The following is a 21,906-nucleotide window of genomic DNA, read 5'->3' as shown; positions in this document are numbered from 1 at the left end:
TGTTGTTGTTGTTGTTGTTGTTGCTGCTGCTCATTTAAATGCTGCTGTTGTAGTTGCGCGACCCCTTGTGAGCTTAATGTAGCGATAGTTGTTGATGCGGTTTCTGACTGTGTTAATGGCAGTTGTGGCAAATTATGGTGCGGAGAATGATGGTAATAATGTTGTTGCTGCTGTTGTAATTGAAGTTGTTGCTGTTGCTGTTGCTGTTGTTGGTGATGGTGGTGGTGGTGGTGGTGGTGGCGGTAATGGTGAATTAAATTACAACTATTACATGCATCATGAGTTGTACTGCCTTGATTTATAGATGCACACTGCTGCAATGTGTAGCAGTTACTATTTGATGGTAGACATATTGTGTTGGCAGTACATTCTTTTATTGATGTGGTTGTTGTTGCTGTTGCTGTTGGTGTTGGTGTTGGTGTTGGTGTCGTTGGTGCCGCACATATTTGACTTTGATTTGATTTCTGTTGTTTTTGATGATGATGATGATGATGATGGTGATGGTGATAAAAATGGGAATGATGACATGACGGTTGGTGGTGTTGCTGATGTTTTTGTTCACTTTCCATAGTAAGAGTTGTTTGTTGCGTTTGTGTAGGGCTTATCGGTTGCTCATCTTGTAGTTGTAATTGTTGCTGTTGTTGAGCAAATGAATGCGGTGATCTTCTACTTGACTGCTGTTGCGTATAATAATTACTTTCCAGTTGACTATAGGTTTGCGTATATTGTAGCTGATATGCACCGGGTTGTTGTTGTAAATGCTGAGGATGATGAAAATGCGTTAGAGTTGGTATTTGTCTATCGCGACCCACTTGCGGCCCAACCTGAGGACAACGGAATCGTATGGCCTGTTCGTTGGCTGCATTCAAATTTTGTATTGTATTTTTATTTGGCAGTTTTTGTTGTTGTCGCTGTTGGTCTTGTTTAGTATTGTTTGCATGTTTACTTTTCGAGGTTTTATGCTTTCCCTGACTTTTGGGACGTTTCTTACGTGCCATTTGTATGCTTAAAGTACCACCGCCTCCGCCATAATACTTTGACCGTTGTTTGCTTCTGTCGCGCTTGGCTAACTGATTCCGTATTTTGCTACGTTGCCTAGGCCTCATATAACGTAATTGCAATTCCATTTGTGGTCTCAAACAATGACGACACATTGAATTGTTTTTCGTAATATCGAAATCTGTTTCCTCATTGTTTGATGTACTAGTAGTAGTGGTGGTGGTGTTCGTGGTAGTGCTAGTTATTGAAGTAATCTCTTCGGTATCATCAGTTACAGCATTAATGCCTTCCGTTTGCCTTTCCATTTGCCGAATTGTTCTAATTGTGGTGGTAGTGGTGGGGATGGAAATGGTTTTGGTTGTTCTATAACTAGTATTGTTGTTTTCTACTTTAGACTTACATTTCTCAAATTGTGTGTTGGTGTAGTTATAATCTCGTTGTTGCTGTTGTTGCTTGGAATATTTTTTCGGTGCTTTACTATCGTTCTCTTTATCGGCTACAAGATGCCGGTATTTTTTTTTAGACAATTTAACTGTTTTCTTATCTCTTTCGCCTGGATATGGTCAGAATGCAGTATCAAACACTGACATAGATCTTGAAATGGCTTCATCATTGTGACAGGCTTGCAGGAATTCATCCAATGTTACAACGCCATCTCGATTAATGTCCATTTTCTACAAACACAAAAGAAACAAAAAACAAAAGAGAAAAAAAGGAAAGAATAGAACGAACAATCCATAGTAAATGCATTTGATTTTCAACTCTACAAAATAAGTATTTTCTTTAAATTACTAAGTTACGTGACTCGAATTTTACTAAGAAGTAAAATTTAGGGAAAATCAACACAATATCAACAAATTCTTTTTCATTCAGTTAACAATAATTTCATATATGTTCGGTGATAAGGCTTTGCAACTATGTATCCGTAGAATATTAAGTAATTCACGAGAAGAGACCAGTTGGAGTTGTGCAATATTTTCACATTATCATTCATTTATTGTCGATGCAGCCTTAGTTTAAAAGTCAAGCAACCAACTACCTACAATATTTATGTGCATACATATGTTCTTCTAATTTTGTATCAGCACCTGAACACTATATTTGCAATGTACACATACATGTGTATGTGCACATGTTTTAGTTATGTAAAAACAAAAGAACAACAAAGCCGAACAACGTGAAATATTTAATATTAAATTGCGGAAGTTGGGTTTAGTTCATGTGCTTCCTCTCAAGTTACGTACAATTTTGCCAATAAAGAGATATAATGCGATCATTGTGACTACAAAAAACTTGATCGTTGATATAACAGACTCCAGGAAGGCAAATCAATGTATGAATATAACGATATTGTATATTCGGTTGTAAATACAAGCCTTGTGCTTAGACAGCTGCCACAAGAAGGAATGTACGTTAATTGAATTTTGAATGAAACGACACGGCGTTCCGGCGTAAGGCTATTTCTTCGTAATTTAAATAGGATAAGTCATTCAGATGCCACAATATCTACCAGATGTAATATAACTATTACATCAATTTGTCTCCCTTCCCTCGTGAAATGGCGTTATCGCGAATCATTTATTCATAAGAAAAGAGCGCAATACTTGAAAAAGTCACTCGAAAATTGTTTTGAAAAGAAAACCAATTTACAGCTATTTCGCTGAATATGGCATTTAGCAATGTTCTGCTCTGACTCTTGTCTCTCATTCAAACTAAAAGAGACATAAATTTTCGAACGCGACCCCACCTAAAAGCGACAGTTGCAGCTACCATTCAGTATGAATAGCGTTATATGGCAATTGTTCATCATTCTTTAACGAAATTAAACAAGTAAAAATTGCTGAAATATATTATTTGTTTTCTTTCAGAATATTTCTCCAACAGTTTCGCTAAGTTTTTAACAAAATTTACCGTTTCGCATAACCAGCAGATAAAAAACTTTAACTCCGCTTTACGCCACTCTATGACACTTGTCGTATAAGGATATATTAAGTTTGTGCGCATGTATGCAGCACCCAAAAAGACTTCAGATAAATCCAAATTTTATTATACCGATCGATCTAGAATCACATGTTGAATTAAGCTTATCTGTCCGTCTATATGTTTTGTTTGCTTGCGTCCAACGTACAGATCGAAATTTTTGAGATATTTCGATGAAATTCGGTACAATGACATGTTTTGGTCGAAAGACAAACGCTATTCAAAATCATTTGGATCGGATCAGTTTTTCGACCATTTGCACATATAATTTACTTTGCCACACTTGACACTTATTTTCTTCTATATCATCTTATGAATAACTGTGTTGGGCGAAATGGTGTAGGGTATTTAATAGTCGACCTTAATACTCTTACTTGTTTTAAGTATTTAGTTATTAATGTTTTTTTCATTTTCCTCTTTTAGATGTGACTTGGAGACGTCTGCTGTACGTATGGAACGGTACTGCTTAGAAGGTAGTGATGACACAGATGACAGGCACTCTCTTTTGGCGTTTTTTTGTTGCGAAATTTTGAGAATAGTAAATTTTTTTTACATAATATTTTCGAAATAAAGCGTAATATGGAGAACAATCCTGCAAATGGTCCGACATAATCCGTTTTTAGGTTCTGTCGTTAAGCAAAAGTCGTCAGTGTATCAAAGTTCGTTAAATGAATTCAAGTATTGCACTGCACTGCAGAGATTGAGCAGGAAGGCAGACGAATATACAAAAAAAAAAAAAAAAAAAAAAATGATTCGAAATCGATTGCTGTAATAAAAGCAGGAGCAAGTTTAAGTCGTTCTCCTTGATATTTATACTCTTACAGTCAGTGTAACGATACTTTGGCTTGTCTTTAATATATCTGAAAGGCAATGCTTTGTTTTATTGGCTAGAAAAGCGAATTTTTTTCTTTTGTTCGGGAAAATGTTTCTTTGAATCACAATTTAAAATTAAATATATAAAGCTGAAGTTTTAAGCGTAGTAGTCAAAGAGATCATATCCATACAATGGAGACAAGAATGTTTTCCAATTTTCTCTCTTTTTGAAGTCGGTATAAATATTTCACGTGCCAGTTTCAAAATTTTCATGGGTGTTTTCTTTCCGAAGTGCTTTAAACAACAAATTTTCTAATTAGCTAAGGCAGCTGCTAATGATCCGCTTTAATACGCCAGGCTCAAGAAATATTGCTTTATAAGAAAGAAGGGGAAGTTCTTTTATCTTTTCAAATTCACTCCTTATCCAAGATGGTCAGACATGTTCCCAGTACGTTTGTTGTGAAAGTAATTGAAGTAAGTGAAGAATACTGCAACAATCAACTTTAATCTACTCAAGTAGTGTCTTATAGTATACTGTTTTTTAGGGAAATCTTTTTTGATTTGTGGAATTCGCTTTAAGTTGTTACACTTGAGATAGATAATGTTTTTGATATTTTCTCTTAGTCGGCTTAAAAATGATGAACTAACTTGCTTGACAATTTGGCTGTGTTAATTCTAGTGCATATATTTGAATACTTCATGGTATCAATAACGCGAAATGAAAAATTCATTCATAAAATGATGAAAGTTCAGTTTGTTTCATATCAGTAACGCAATTATATTTGCGAAGGCGTAACAAAATTTATTACTTACACTTTGACTTTGACTTTAAGTCACTTGCCTAATATCTGTATATTTTGGAGTTTCATTGAACACAATTTTTATTCTGTTTTTGCTCTTAGCTTTCATAGAAAACGTAGTAACCTAATTGTTTGACCTTTAGTTTTACTAATTATTACTTCCTTTTCATTAATACACTTAGAGTATTCACGTAAAACATATTTAGATTCTTTAGTGCAGGACAGAGGTAATAATTAACGTTTCCTGATATATGTTTAGTTTTTTCTTCTTTTATGTTTTTCTTACCTCAAATAAATGTTCAACTTTTCCCTTGATTTTCTCCTCCTCGGGTAATTCATCTGGCAAACGACCCATCAGTTCGTAAATGGCAGTCACAATATCAGTCATTTCCTCCCTCGTTATGTAACCATCGCCGTTGATGTCGTAGAGTGAAAATGTCCAACGTAATTTTTCTTCAATAGAGCCACGCGACAATATCGAAAGCCCTTGAACAAAATCCTAAAGAATAAAAAAAAAAAAAAAAAAAACAGATGAAAAATAAATAACTACCTTGATATAAACACACACACATATATATATATATATATATATATATATATATATAAAGAAAAATATATGTATGTACGCATATGCATGGATGAAGAAGCGCAAACCAGAGAGAAAAAAAAAAAAAGTAGGAAAAAAAAAGAGTAAAAATAAGAAGAAAATACAGTAATAAACTCAGTAAGAAAGACAAATATTTTCTTAAGAAACAAAGGAAATTTCCCATTTTCTCGAGAGCGTAAAAAAGCACTTGAATCTTAAGTCAGGAATAAATTCTATTTCTTTCTCACAAAAATTTTTTGTTCTTCTACTTTATTACGTCTCTTATATATAATTGATATTTTAGAGAAGTTTTATTATTTCATTTAAAATAGTAAAAGAAAAAAAATAAATAAATAAATAAAAAACATGTTAAAAAACAAAAATTCAAATGAAAAATATTTTATAGTTTAAGGCTTCTTTTCAAATTTCCGAGTAATTTATTTTAATATAACTAACTTTAAAGGAATCTTGATTACTTTTTTTTATGCATGAAAAATGATCAATTAAATTTCTTTAAGCGTGCAAACGATTGCATGCATTATTTTTGATTTTTCCTTTTTGCAATGAAACAAAAAATAAATAAATAAATAATTGGTTTTCGTAGCAAGTCTGAAAATCTCTTTGTATATCATATCCATCCATCATTTCTTGGAGCGCTTCATATGTCCGCATGTTGTTAGCAATCGCTATATATTGGCCACAGTATAATTTACTTAAAAACAATCATAAATATGCATATGATAGACAATACCCGGCCGTTGGCCTCTTAGAAACAATTATTTTTTTTTACAAATTTCATTTTCTTTCTTTTTTTTTCTTTTTTTTCAGAATACTGCTGCAGTTCCCACCCTTTTTGTTTCTTGAAAGTAGTGCTTAATCGATAAACTTACATCACTATCAATAATTTCGCTTATAGCAATAACATTTGCTTCAATCTTCTTTTCATTCCAGAATTTCCACAGTTCAAAGACCTTTATTTTTGATTCGTGGCACTTCTCAATGATCATTATAATGATCACTTACATTTATGTTATACTAATTTTATAAAGCTTCCGCAATAAATTCCGAATTACGACTTGTTTCCAATTACGAAAGTGTATAACCGGAATATACCTCTTGGCTTTGCTTGTTGGCACACGAACATTATGAAGATCATAAGTCGGCATGATTTTTTTTTTTTTTTTTTTTTTGTCGCTTTTTATCATATTTCTATTCATTTCATTTCATTTATTTGATTAAATAAGAAGCAGACTTTTAGAGCGTACAAAAAAATGTAGAGTTGTTTATATTGTACATTCGTACGTTTTCAATATATGTTTATGTCATTACTTTATATAGTAAAAGTAATTTCATTCATGTTATGATAAGTGGATTAATAACATTTCGAACAAAAAAGGGGAAAGAGAAGAGAGAAAAGAAGTCTTTAGTGCTTTTGCAAACAAGATAAAACCAATTAAATAATTTGCGGTTAAAGTCTCACAACGGTAGATTAATTGGGATATGGTGCCTCCACACACACACACGTTGTAGGATATTAAAGTTAATTTCTCTAAGTAAAACTGTTAAAGGAGTTACTATCCTTGCAGTCAAGTCTTCATTTACGAAGACTTCGATTGAAATGGAAGCAGAATGCAATTTAACTGGGACTTTGTCATAGTCCTCGTACGACGGACACAATTAAATCAATATTAGATACATAATTTGGAGACCAAACTATTGACAAGTGCTCGCCTATATGTCTTCAGAGTCTACACCATTTGTGCTTCAGAAACAATAAGTCTGTCTGTCTGTCCGTATGAGATCTTTCTATTTATTTTTTGTATTCAACCGTTATTAAACGCTATTGGCAGTGGCCGAAATATAGACCACTCTCCATATAACGCCTTGCTATAAAAGGTCTGCATTTGAACAACTCTTCGATCACTATACGATCGTGTTGAAGATATTAACCTCTACGTGATCGTAACGGCAACATAGCGTAACGGCAACTTAGCGACTGGAGGGCTTAATAAAAGAGTTTTAGTTTCATGACGAACACGTTTCACATTTGCTCCGTATGTAGTTGCCTTAGAAGGCGACCTTTTTATTGGGACCTGACGGCCCATAAAAGATTAAATAAGAAAAATTTCCCCATTGGCGCAAATTGCATATGTTTTTTCGTTTTAACCTTGTGATAGTCTTAACGCGATAATTCATGTCTACCCATAAGGACATTGTGGGTCTTCTATTTTTATGGGCTAAAAAGTATTTAATTATTATGCCCAGCCGGAGAAAATTAAGATTTCAAAATCAATTAGGCCGCCTCAATGCAATGAATAGATTTTGAGTTATGCGGTAGTCGTCTAATTCACAAGTCCACATCTTGCTAAGCTCGGAATGCATCTGAACGTATATGTAAATTAAAGGGCAATTCGAGATCGAAAGTAACGGGCAAGTCAGTGAAATATGGAAAATTTTTTAATGATTTGCTTAAACATATTATCACCAATCCGGGAAGCTTTTCACATTTATTCAGATTCAATGATATGGTATTAGCTACACTCCAAGCCACGAAGGTTTCTAAATCCTGTTCGTTTAGCAAATGAAAGATAAGACATAAGCTCAAAAGTAACAATGAAGTGAACGTTAGTGCCCAGTATAGTGAAATTAAAATGAGTTGAATTCGAAATTGTCAGTGGGATATTTTGTCGCCTCTGTACAATTATGAAATGAATTAAATTTTTTAGAATTTAGTTGAAAACATCTGATTACTAATCTATGAGAAAAAAATTTTTGATTTTAATTTGATTGTAAATACCGTGGTCGAATGTTATGCAATTAATAAATCATTTAAAAATCAAAATCCAATAAATTAATAATAATTATATTCAAGCGTTGAATCATTATCAAAATTTATACAGACATACTTGGATATTATTAACAAAATGGATAAATTGCTGTGAATAAATTTTGCAACAAATAGTCATAAATTCTAACACATAATTGTTTCGCTTAGTACACAAGTGCTTCTACTACTGTTCAACGGCAAACAATGCCAAAGTAATTACGAAAGTTTGTGATATAATGAAAATTATTTACAGTGAATTAATGCGTAACGGCAAAAAGAGCACAGTTGACTGAATTCTTATAAACAAATGTAGAAATGACTATATATATATATATACGCTTCTGAGAAAAATCACATTGATTAAACGTTAATGGAAAATGATTGTAATTTTCTCTAAATTAATTTCAAAAGTTCGGGGCATAGAATACGTCGTAGGAAAAACAAGCAAGTGAGCAAACTGTTACATATGAGTAAGAGTCATTTAATATATATATATATGTATATATATGCATTTGACACTTAAGTACGCACATTTTATAGTATATTGTTTTGAAAAAAAAAAAAAAAAAAAAAAAAACAAAAAAAAAAAGTATGATAATATATTAAAAATTTATAGTCTTTTTTCCTTCTCATCTGTGCGCTCCAGCGTGCTATTAACGAAAGTATAACAATATAAAAGTTAGCTTTGCCTTGAGCCAAATTTGATGTAATCATTAGCGCACATATGCAAAATATAGGTGGAATGATAAGCGATTGTAGAGAGAGGAAAAATATTTGAACGTAACAACTATAGTCGTCAGATGTAGGAGTAAAAAAAAAGAAGAAACGCGTTGATCGACGAGTTTAATCGACTTTGAATGATTGTTGCATTGGATGCAATGATTGATTGGTTAATATTTTAACTTGACACTTGAATTTACCTCGCCACTGCTACGAGTAATAATTTCTTGCCGGAATTCGATCGCTGCTAAAAGTCGTCTCTACCGAAAGATTAAGTCGAATTTCGAAAAGACAATACTTTAATGTAATTTTCAAAAAGGGAGGCTACTATTAAATTTTGCATAACAACATATTCGCAATAATAAAATCGTTTGAGCCATGCAATCGCAAGCGAAAATCGCAATACTTTCTATTAGTGATAGGCGTATGTGAAGAGTTTTTAGATTGTCTTCTTGCTTATCAAACTGGAATTATATGAAGGTTGGAACTTTAATTCAATTTTCCGGCCAATTTTCACTTTGCCTTGTTACAATGAAAAATGAATCGTCACTATTACGCGGTACGTTTTCATAATTCTTACTGAATATCACGTTTGATTGTCTTTTAACAATTATGCGCGCCATCGACGTACGCTGGCATAATCGGGTTCGGCCGCAGCTTATCTATATTGACAATTGAAATTGTTTAAACAAGGTGGCTCTTGATTGCCAAAAGACAAAGCAAGTTTATATTTACACGTTTGTCGAGTATTGAGTGATTCTTGTTGAACTATGCTATCCTATACGAGGTGTATATTAAGTTAAGTGCATATTAAGTTAATGCGGACATAGGTAATATTCAGAAGGGCATAAGATACACACACTCACTTTTCATTATACCGATCGATTCAGAATTATTTTCTCAATCTGAGTTTATCTGCCCGTATGTCCGCCTGATATGTATCCATCTATTTTTGTATTCAACCTACAGATAGTAATTTTTGAGAAATTTTCATAAAATTTTTGTGCACCGACGCGCTTTTCTTGACCCAAAGACGAACGCTATCAAAAATGCTTCGGATCGGTCCACTTTTTCAACCATTCCCCACATAATGCCTTATTTTAAAAAGTCATTATATCGAAAAAAATTGCCATATTCAATATGATTCGAAAAAACTCTCTGAATAATAGCACTTCAATGTTCTAAACTGATCTGAAAATTTTAGTTCAGCTGGGATAATTTTTTGAAGAATTTTTATACGATAAAAAAAGGTATAATATCCAATATTCCCTAGTACAAAAGAGTTTTTAATAGTAAATTGATAAAAGAATCAACCTTGGTAAATTGGGGCCATGTAAGTCAATTTTTTGAATGCCAATCAATATAAAGATTCTCGGAAAATGATAACTCTTATATGCCAAAAGGGCCTAATTGTAAATGTTTTCTGATCAAAATTTGTTAATGACTGCAACTTGACGTAGAAATTAAGTGGGCCAAATTTGAACCACGTAGGTATACTTCTTAGAGCTCACAACAATATTTTATGACGAGGCCTGGTCCATAGTAGGAATTTAGCAAAAAAACTAACGAAGAATTTGGGAATTTGGATCACATAGGTCTAGCTTTCTGATCCTAAGATAAACCCCTAACAGGGATTATCATGTAAAGCAAGCTCGTATAGGGAGAAAAGTCTAATTTCCACTTTATTCTAACGGAAACTGAAAAAGAATAACATTTTTAGGAAATAAATTGAGTTTACAAAATTTGGATAGTGTCATATAAGGTTTTGGGTATCCTTTCATGAAAGGTACGGCTTTGTATGAAAATCATGTGTAATTTTTGGTGTCTTATTATCAAATCGGATTAATGATAGCACTAGGCGAAATGGGATACAGTATACCCTAGTGTAGTTATCTAATGGTTGGAATTGCCCGATTATAATGTTCTTACCTAGGGTGTCATGAATAATTTAAAATTTTCAAAAGTCATTTTTCTCAAAAATTCTACTGTAAATGTATTTTTTCGTTCCTCAATATGATCAACCACTCGTCGGACGTCGCCAATACCAGTAACAAAGTGATAGTCTGAAAAAAGGGGGTAAAGAGAAAGAGATCGGGAACGATTTTACAGTGAGGAAAAGTAAAACGATTGGGTTGCATATTCTAGTATCTTTTAGTTGCAAGTAGTTCTTGTAGTCGTTTTTTTTATTCATTTTATTTTATTTTTTTTCTAAAATATATCTCACGAGGGATTAGAAATCGTCGATTCGCAATATTAACTATTATGAACGTATTCAAGCTGGTAGATGGTAGATATGTTGTGGGCTCCGTTCAACAGGGAATGTTTGAGATTTTCATTTTAAAATATTCAAATTTTATAATATATAGTACATGAAATTATATGTATTTCAATTGTTCGATTTTTAATTTGAATTTAATTTTTTGCTTATTTTCGTCTCACGCTTTAGAGCGATTTGTATTGTATTAGTCAGGCGACTATTGTGTTACAGTCCATCCAATCTTACAGTCCATAAACTAGAGTGTCAGCAATTTATTTAAGTCTCGTTAATGTTAGTGGCCTCATAAAAATGGCGTAAGTGTATGAGTGAAAAATGTACGAAAGAAAAAAATTTCCATTTGGCTTAAGTCGAAATCTTGATGCCGATCATTATTAATACGAAAAATATTTGCTTTAAAATTAGAAACAGAAAATTACGTAATCAACGTGACCATCTATCTATTTGGCTCGAATGAGAAAACAATTTTTTGAATTAAGAAAATTTTTGCAGACAAATTTTTATAAGCTATTCCAAGGACATTAGATTAGATCGATTTTTTTTTTACTTGTGGTGTAGCGGCTCCTTCTTGCTTACTCTTATTGGATTATATTATAATTACTGGGGCAAATGAATGATTTTTGAATTTTCAAGATTAAACAACAACTATCTATACTTGAATGTATTTCTCAAAGTGATGTTTATTTGCACCGATGATAAGGTGATTTGAAACCATGAAGTAAAGAAGATATAAAGCGAAAGATCAAAAAAAAAAAGCAAGAAAAAAATGAAAACCAGTAGAAGTGTATAATAAGAACATGGGAGAAATGTTACTTGAAAAACGAGCTCATTACCTTTACAATTTAATTACAAAGCTGTCGCTGTTATTGTCAAGTGTCTTATTTTTTTCGCCCCCCCTAAGATAAATACATGCAAATGTAAAGTTTGTTAGTTTATTACAGAAAATGGTGTTGAATTTTTCCATTTTGATGCAAATCCTTTAGAAATTTATATCCATGTTTATATAAATCTACTTTTCATGTTAGTTTTTCCTTTTTGTTTGTTCCCTTTAAGTCCCTTTTTTTTTTTTTTTTTTTGTTAAATCTCTCTAACTTACACCTTGCATGGCAAACAAGGTATTTCTAGCACGTTGTGCATTATTGTTTGTTTTCTTTCTTCGTTTCTTTTTTTTGTTTTTTGTCTTTTTTTTTTTTCTTGCTTTCCCTTTTTTCTTTTTCTTTAAATTTAAAACTTAACTCTCACACACAAATCCAATTAAATTTTTTTTTTTTGTTGTTTTTGTTGTTGTTGTTTTTTTTTTTTGTTCAAGCAGCTTCTCGCAGTTTCAATTTCCTACTTTACACAACACTTAGCATTTATGAAAATGACTTAAGCATTTTGAATGGAAATGCGTGGCAGTTATATTATTAAAGTAAAACAATAATAATTGGTTGGTTATGTGGTTGGGTCGGCGGAGGGATGTGCAAGGTGGCAAGGGGGCAAACGGACCGGTAAAGAGAGAGAGAGAGATATATTATATCTTACATTATAAAAGAAGAAATTTTTGTTGTAAGTATTTTGTAGAACAGTGTTGATTTTCAGAAAAGTATTAGAAGAGTTTTTTTATTAAAAAAGTTTTGAAAAAAGGGAGATTTCAGAAAACTTTTACAAATATATTTGAAATAAAAACAAATCCCAAGCGAAGTACTCGCATCTAATGAATGAACAATGGGCGATAAAATAAGAGAGGAACTTTATTTAGCTTGGACTGAGAGCTTTATCTCTATTTATTTATTTATTTATTTCCTTTTCTTTTGTTTTTTTTTTTTTTTTTTTTCTTTTTTTTAAATACCCAGCATTAGTTTTGCGCTGAAAGGGAAAAAAGTATTCAATAGGCTATGATAATTACAGCACATTTTCATATTTCGTATGTTCTTTTTGTTTTATTTGAGTTAAATATAGTTGAATACAGCACAGGCTCGCTCACACGGGTAATGGATAAAAATAGAAAAGTTTATTTTATTGCAACATTAATGCAATGAAAGAAACTTCGTTAACTTACGATGTCCTGTTCGAAGATACGGTATATTATTCAAAACATTGTCTTTAGCAGCGATGTATGCTGCATGCATTTTTGTTAGTATATTGGAAGTACAAATTGTTTGGTTCCGTTTTCTAAAAGAGAGCGCAAGTAGTACTGTGTAGTGTTGAATAATAAGGACTGCGATGAAAGTAATCACCTTAAGCTGTCCACGATTGTATAAATCATGACACTAGAGTGTAGGGTGTGGGATATTATGACTTGTTCTAACAATAAACACTAAAAGCACTAAGGGGGACTACCAAGTAGATACTATGCAACTGCGGCAAAAAATGATTATATACCTAAAGCTGTCATATCGGAAGTTTTTAGTGTAAGGAAATTGTGCCACGTATGGGAAAATTCTTCAATAGATGACTTATTCCGCCCGCACGGTATTCTGATTCTTATGACAATAACCAAATATGCGTCATCTTGGCGAGATGATTTTTCCAATATTGAAAATTGACGAAGCAGTCAACGACAGTCTTATGATTAATCTGTTCATTCATTTTGTTCCAAGATATGTGCAGATTTCAACACAAAAAGCGGCCCTAACCAATTTACACTCTTAATATGCATATTCGTGTATATCTAGGCATGTGTGTTCGATGCTAATTGCAAGCAAACAGTTAGATCGATTTAACGAAAATTTCAAAGGTAAGGTGGAAATTTTTAACAAAAAAATCTTCAAGAACAAGCTCAAGTATTTACGCAAATTATTGTACATTGAAGTAAATCTAATTATTTCGATTCATTTGGGTATTTTGCTAGTTAAAGTGTTAAAGAATCGTTAAACCGAATTAACTAAATCGGTTTTTACTTCATTTGATGTGACTACGAAAGTAATAACCCAAGCCAAATTGGTTTTACTAATCAAACTTTCCCTCAAACGCTAATCGCTGTATTCAGACAAACATACTTTAATCGATTCCAACAAGAACTACTTTTAGAAGGGAAATAAAAAAAAAAAAAAAAAAAAAAGAAGAAAAATACAATCTCATTACTTTTTCTCTGCAATGGTATATAAGCTTTAAAAATATTTAGTTACCTCTACGTGTGTTACGAATATATATGCAATGGAATTATAATATGCGTCTTTTTTATTCTCTTGAAGGAAATAAACTAATACAGATTTAATCTTCTTCCATCAACATGATGTGTTTTAATATATAAATTTGAAATATACGAAAGTGCAAAATAAAAGCGTATATTACAACTACTACTATAATATATGCAAACGAGTGAAGCATATTAAATGCGTTACTCTGTTTATGGTCTTTAAAAAAAAAAAAAAAGAAGAAGAATCGGTTGAGTAATCAACATTATATCTCGTATCCATTTCTTAAAAAAAGCAAAAGCTTTAAAAATGAAAAGATAACCATGTGCTCTCCGTAAACGTTATACGTGCCATCCATGAATTGAAGAAAAAGGTGAAAATTTATTTTATCATATAGTTAATGTCTTACAGTCATTGAAAAGCTTTGCGTGAAAATAATTTGAATTGATTGGCTCGCACGCTTACAATTGGCAGAAATTTGATCGCTTTGGCCGGTGCGTAAGATTAGCTTCAGAGTTAGTATAACTTTTTGATAGGTTGATTCAATTACGTATATGTACGGTATGTATATACGCTTATAGCTTTAGAGTAAATTCAAAGTAAACCTAAATCGTAAAACAAGTGAAAGCATAGTGTAGTGAGGTACAACCTACAATTAAATACCATTCATCACTCTATAGGTATTCATGTAGCGGTTTTTTTAAAATGCGGAAAGTGGGCGAAAAAGTAATCCAATCCGAATCATTTTCAATAGCGTTCGTCTTTGCAGCGAACCATGCCGATATATTAAATTTTATGAAAATATTTCGCAAATTGTCGTCTATAGGTTGAATAAAAGGAAATAAGACGAGCCGACGGACAGATAAGCTCAAAAAAATGATTCTTAATTGTACGGTATAATAAAAGATGGGTCTATCTCAACTCCTTCTGGGCATTACATATATTCTCACAAACGTAATACACCCTTGTACCGCAAGTGGTGTGGAATACATTTATTTATTTATATATTTTTTGGTTTTAGGTTAATAAGCAGTCTCTGCATTTATATGAATTTAATTAACGTAATAAATAATAATATTATATCCATCATATATGCCAAGCTTAAGCATTTATCTCTGGGATTTTGCAATTCTGAGAAAGTCGAAAATAAACAGGCGAGCACATGGATTTACCTAAATTCATATACAATTTTCTGCATCTCATGTACTTTACGCCAGTCGCCTAAAAGTCATTTATATGACAGCGTACTCTCATTCTTGTAGTGGTAGATAAAAAAAACCATTGAATTTGACGTATATGAAGGATGCTGTGTAAACTTTACGCAAAAGCTTCAACATGAATAAAACTAAAATTTGTTGCCGGAAATTGTGTCGTTGATAAGCGAGTAATGTCTTCAACGATATATGTAGAAATTGAAAGTTGATTACATATATAGAAACCAATGCGATGATTTTTTTTTTTGTCTTATCGTTATCCAAATTTAGAACGAGTAGAATACAATTATATTAAAAGCATGTCAATGCTTTTATTATTATTGTTTATCTACTATCGGTAACGTTGGTTACCAAAGAAATCATCAAATATTATCTTCGTTCAAAAAAAATGAAGCGTAGAGACAAGTGAAGAAGGATGAAACGAAGCAATGGGAGAGGGAAAAGAAGCTACTGAAGTTATGAATTCAACAACGAAAACTAAAAAGGAAAAAAAAATTTATACCATTTTTTCATAATTTTTTTCAAGTAAATATAGATACAAAATAAAGTTTTGCAATGAAAACTCAAGCGTATGAAATATGCAGCATTGCTAACTGCGTTCACTTTTATATGGCAAGAGGTTGTCATTGTGAATGCATACAACGAACAAGTTTTTTTTCTTTGAGAGTTTTCCCATTTTTTTACGTTGTCGGTCTAAAACAGCGAACGGATATCGACATTGAGTTTTGAAGAATTGTAAACACAAAAAAGAAAAACGAGAATTTCATCATACAAGTTACACAAGTCACGTTGTTAAGGAAATCTATTGAATGGATAGCTAGACCTTGCTCAGCTTGCTGTCCCAGTGCCAGTGAGTTGTAATAAAAAAAAAAAGCAAAAAATCATTCATTGATCAACTAATGAAAGGAAATTGTCTCTTAATACTTTAAGCAATGGTTTTTTATTATCTTACTTATGGAATCATTTTTTTTAGATTAGACAGTGTACGTGATATTATGTTAATATTAATAAAGCTAAAATTCAATATTCAACATATCACTAAATACTATAAACTTATTTTTATAGAATGTAGAAAGAGAAAGATAATGCCTATGCTCTGTCTTTGCTTTAATAAATTAATCATTTAACGAGAATCGTTAAGCTTTTAAAATCTCTCTTCAGTTATCTGATGCGAAATGTTTGCACTGCTGAAATCTTACTTAAGAATCTAATCACAAACTTGTATAGCTTGCTCTTATGTATGACATCTATAACATATGCACCGCTCCTGTCTATCTAGTTCTAATAATCCCATGATAGAGATGAAATAAAAATAATATCATATTTTCCCAACTAATTCAGGCAAGAGAGGATTTGAGTCCCTACGCAGAGGTACTCAATCTGTTTTCAATTCCCGGAACTTATTATTATGAATCATAATGCGAGGTACAACAATGTTGTTTGTCGTGTCCTTCTTAACGTTATTTTATATTCGACCAGCTCTGAGATTCTTTCTAGCAATGCCTTATTAGCCCTAATGCGAATCAGATTTCAATAAATTTTTTTTACCTTATCGAGCTTCCCCTTATATCTAAGCTTCTAGCAGACGTTTTAGACGGCGGATATTAAAAAGTTGTATTGGAGATAAACAGAGAAACCATCCATGGTGGAGAATTTTCCCCCACAGGGCGGGTTCGCCAATTCGCTGCAGTTTGTCTCTTCTTGTTTGTCAAGTCTACTCTGAGGTGATTTTTTAAGAAGCTATTCGAACAATCGAAGCTAGCCTTAAGGCCTATGGACAAGTTTTCAATAACACCCGATATGCAGACGATATAACTACTCCAACAGATAATATGCAGGAATTGCACACGGGCGGTTTAAGCTGGAAATGTTCCCAGCAACAACTTTGGGCTGAAGCTAAATATCAGTAAAATCAATTTTATTATCGTAATACGATCGAAAATCTCATATGCAAATGCCACGCTATCAACAAATAACCATAGCGCAGGAAGGATTTCCAAGTTTTCCAGAACTTCCCTATTGCACGAAGACTGGTCCGGCGACATAGATATAAAAAGAAGGACAGAAATGGCTGGAACAACGTGCACGAAATATCAGAAGATTCTCTCAAGCCGGACAACTAGCTTATCTTTTCGCGTTCGTTTCATGAAAAGTGTTTTATCGTCGATGCTGCGAGGTATGTGCTTTAAAGCTCAATTCGATCTCGTTATAAGTTCACTTTTCCATTCTGTAAAACAATACATTTTTATCTCCATCAGAAATGATTCCTAAGAACATAGTTAACAGTTTGTGAATCATGCAATTAGTTTGGTTGTGTGTCTACCTCAATCTCTTTGTCTACTAACGAAGCAGTGTGTAAAATTTGTTATTATCACTTTCCTTAGGCGAGAAATTCAAGTAAAGCACCAGATAGTTATCAAAACACGAATCATATATAGGTCGACGTATAGCATAAGCATTGTGTGTTTCCTTTGTACAATTACCTCGGAAATGCTAAGAAGTCGTTACACAAATGAAACGAATAATTGAAAATATCGTATCGTATCGTAACGAATCTTCATTCTATTTTACAACTAAAACTGGTGTCTTCATAAAAGTGCTTAGTTACAATAGGATACGAGGTACAAACACGTAGTTGATTTGGTTAAGTTTGGCTAAAGTATCAGCATACATATAACGGACCCGTTGAGAGATGCGAAAATTATATAGATAAGAACAACACTAACCAAAGCTATGAGAAGAGAGAGAGAGAGAGAGAGAGAGGTGACGGTCATGTGACAACAGTTGTTCAATTTTTTAATGAACTATTTTCAAAAAAAAGGGACTCAGTTAGTGGTGACAGTAGGTGTTGTATGCGGACATTTTCGATCACTTTGGTAAAAAATATATCTCTCCTTATGTGACCAAATCTCGTTTGAACTTTCAGTTTATCCGAAATGTAATAAGAATTTTCTACCGAGTTTTAATTTCTCTCTTCAATTTTTAGGCCACAGCGATTTGATCAGTACGAATTTCTGTATTAATTAATAAGCCTTGCCCGCTCGTCTGTGTGTTCGTGTGGGGTAAATTTGATAGAAAAATTGGTAATTTTCGCACGCAGGTTGGTATTGAAAAGGGGCCAAATTGGGGCAGTACAGAAGCCCGCAGTGAATTTTTTCTTAACAATACTTTTTAGACAGGCAAAAAGTGAAAAATAAATTTTATCCTATTCATGTTTTTATGATAATAAATGAAAGTATGAGGCGGCAAAGATTTTAATGGGTAGTGGGTATGCGAGATTCGGCATCCGCCGAAAATAATTATTGTACTTGTTAAAATTATTTTACTTACCTCGAAACTAACAATGCCACTATGATCTTGATCCAAAGTATTAAACACATAATGAGCATACAATGTAGGATTGGCTGTAGAATTAAGTAAATAAAAACAAAGCGAAGAATAATAATAAGTTTACATTAGCTTATGAATATATATATGAATGTATATATATAGTAAATAGAAATGAAAAATTAATTACACAGATATGCGATAAAGTACAGAGAACATGTAGACACCGAAAACAAACATTGATAATTAAATTTGCTTATAAAGCTCTTATAATTAACACTTACTCATATTATGAATAGCAAAGCGTTTAATGCAGAACTCATTCGTGAAATGTTTTCGTTATAATATAAAAGCAAATTTGAAATATTTATGTGATTTTCTCATAATACCAACATAAGCCAACGTAACTTTTATGCATATAAAATTATACGAATAAGCTTTTCTTTAATCTAAATCCTATATACATATATATATATATATATATATATATATATATATATATATATATATACATATATGTATACCTGGACGTGAACGATGCACAAACACACCGGTACATCAAAATATAAATAGTTTGTTACTATACGTAAATATATATATATATATATATATAAATATGTGTGTATATATATATGTATATCTATATATGTATATCTATCTATACAGTTAAGGCTAATGTCTTTACAAGTCATTATGACGACGTTGATGATATTGTTATTTTTGTTGTTGCTGTTGTTGATGTTGTTGTTGTTGTTGTTGTTGGTAGTTTTCCAGGTATAATAATAAAATTCTATCTCCATCTCTTTCCGTTTCATTTTACTCTTGTCATCCTTTTTGCATGACGTATGATGTACATACAATTGTCGCAACAAATGTGTACATCTGTCAAGTTACTTTTCATATTCATTTCATATATGTGCATACAGAACTGTACATGTTTTATATTCATATTCGTATTGCGTAAGTATGGCAAAGTAGTAGGGGGAAACACACTGTCACAATAAAAAGTACTTATCTTCAACAAGATGGGTCATAAAAATTTATTCAAATAAACAGACATACGCACCCATCCACTCATGGCCATATCAATTCTTAACTACATTCCCACACAAGATTCCGTACACAAAGTAATATAAGTGTAAAATACTTGAGCATACGTACGATGATGTATGTGTAAGTGACAGTTCACAAATATACAGGTGGTGTACCGGTAACGATATCTCGGGTTTTTCTTTAATGTTCTTAAGAAAATGAAACGTTTGTATGCATATACTTCTGGCATATGTAAGGAGAAATCTTCCGTATATTTTTCGGTTTTTTTTTTTTTTTTTTTTTTTTTTTTTTTATGAACACAAACACATACAATAAGAATTATTAGAGATAAAAAAAAGAAAAAAAAAAGAAAGGAAAAAAAATGTTCACAAACTTTTAATTGAAATATCTCTTAAATTAAAATATATGGAAATGTAAGCATACTTTAAGATTATTATTTCATATATGCACACATGTCGAACTTTCAAAAAGTGCTCAAGTTCTCAGTTTGTCATTTGCTGTCGTTTTTGTGTGTATATTTAAGAAAATCCTCATAAATTTCAAGTACGAGTATAGGTTGAATGAAATTTCTTCTCAACTTTAAGGAAGATATACAAAAAAAAAAAAAAAAAAAAAAAAAAAAAGGAAAGATAAGGTTTTCTTGTTTAAGTCGAATCTTAGGTACCTGGCAACGTTCGCCATCTTACCTGTAATACTTAAGGATATGCTACGGAATGGCTATAAAATTAACTGTTGCATGCGATATGGCAGAGAATTTGTTTTGCTACAACCACATTCATAAAGGATGGCGTTATAAGGGCGAACGAACGGAGATAGATTGAAAATAGGACTACTAACCGGAAGCAGCAATTAAAGCAAAGAATAGATTTAGATAATTTAGATAAATGTGTAAAAGAAAAGTTTAGCAAAGTTATTTCTAATTGTGACACTTTTCAAGTATAAAAAATTGCATGCGATAGTTTTGATTATGATGCTGATTGGTCGATCACAAAGCTCTCTCAGGAGCAATGACTATTCATTATTAGTTTCAATGAGTAGACCTGAACAACTCATAACCATAAACAGCGGCCCTATTTTCGTCGATGAATGACTTCTCTCGGAGAAGAAACGATTTCCGCTAAGACTTCAATTATATTTTTGATTCACTTTACGATCGATCAATTTCCAAATTTCAATTTGCTCTCCAAGCTTTATATATTTAAGAAGAATGTATTGATTACGTATAATTATTGTTATAATTAAAACATTTATTTAAACTAAAAATATAAATTTTAAGATTCAAATGTAGGATGAACACTAGCATTCAAGACTATAGGCTCTTTTTTTTTTTTTTAATGTAGACTATGTGGTGAGTCTAGTCTAGTACGAGTACTAGTGCGGTACAAGGGTATATTAAGGTTATGTGGATGTGTACAACACCTAGGAGAAGTTTGGATATATCCAATTTTCATTATACCGATTAATTCAGAACCATTTTCCAAATCGATCTAAGCTTGTTGGTTCGTCTGTCCGTCCATCTTATGTTTTCTTATGTTGAACCTATTTTGATGAGGGACGAACGACGTAAAAAATTGTTTAGATCGGACCATTTTTCCGCCCACTTCACAGTTAGGAACTTGTTTGACATGTCGTCATATGATTATTGAGCAAAATGTTATGCGATATTTAATAACAGGCAAGATCCTACCACAATATTTACACTATGTTTTATTTATTTCGGTCTATTTCCAATTTATTTAATATCTTTTATAAGAAAAAGCTTTACTACCGAATTCCATAAGATATGTAGATGTTAAGCCTACTCCCCTAATCTCATAAGCATTGAAGATGTTTCTTCCTTCCTTCAGCCTCAAAATCTAAGATCTTTCGAGCGTTGGCTTTCATGTTTAGACATTCTTTAACTTTTTCCGTAATGCGCTTGATTGCAAAGGTATTACAAAAATATGTTGTGCTTATGCGTTCTTTCTACCTTAACATGTACATTTGCTTAAAGATTATGCGAACATACGTTGTAAACATTATAATTATAAACACAAATAAATCTTACTGTTCCTCTCCCTTGCCTTTTACAAAAGGTAAAGCTTAGTAAAGTTAACAAGTGCACCATGTCATCCTTTACCGTAGTGGTTATAAGAATTTGTATTTTTTTTTTTTTTTTTTTTTTTTTTTTTTTTTTTTTTTTTTTTTTTTTTT

General features: G+C 32.1%; 1 protein-coding gene across 1 annotated transcript in view; it reads right to left on the bottom strand.

Moving 5' to 3' along the window:
- Positions 1 to 21,906, bottom strand: part of LOC119644798 — a 54,400-nt gene that overhangs the window by 5,680 nt on the left and 26,814 nt on the right. The window contains 3 exon segments of the mRNA XM_038044535.1: positions 438 to 1,673; positions 4,879 to 5,091; positions 18,664 to 18,737. Coding sequence (XP_037900463.1) covers positions 438 to 1,673; positions 4,879 to 5,091; positions 18,664 to 18,737 — 1,523 coding nt within the window.

Source organism: Glossina fuscipes, unplaced genomic scaffold (assembly GCF_014805625.2).
Source record: "Glossina fuscipes isolate IAEA_lab_2018 unplaced genomic scaffold, Yale_Gfus_2 0, whole genome shotgun sequence".
In the NCBI taxonomy this organism is placed as follows: Eukaryota; Metazoa; Arthropoda; class Insecta; order Diptera; family Glossinidae; genus Glossina; species Glossina fuscipes.
This window is presented reverse-complemented; position numbering and strand designations above follow the sequence as displayed.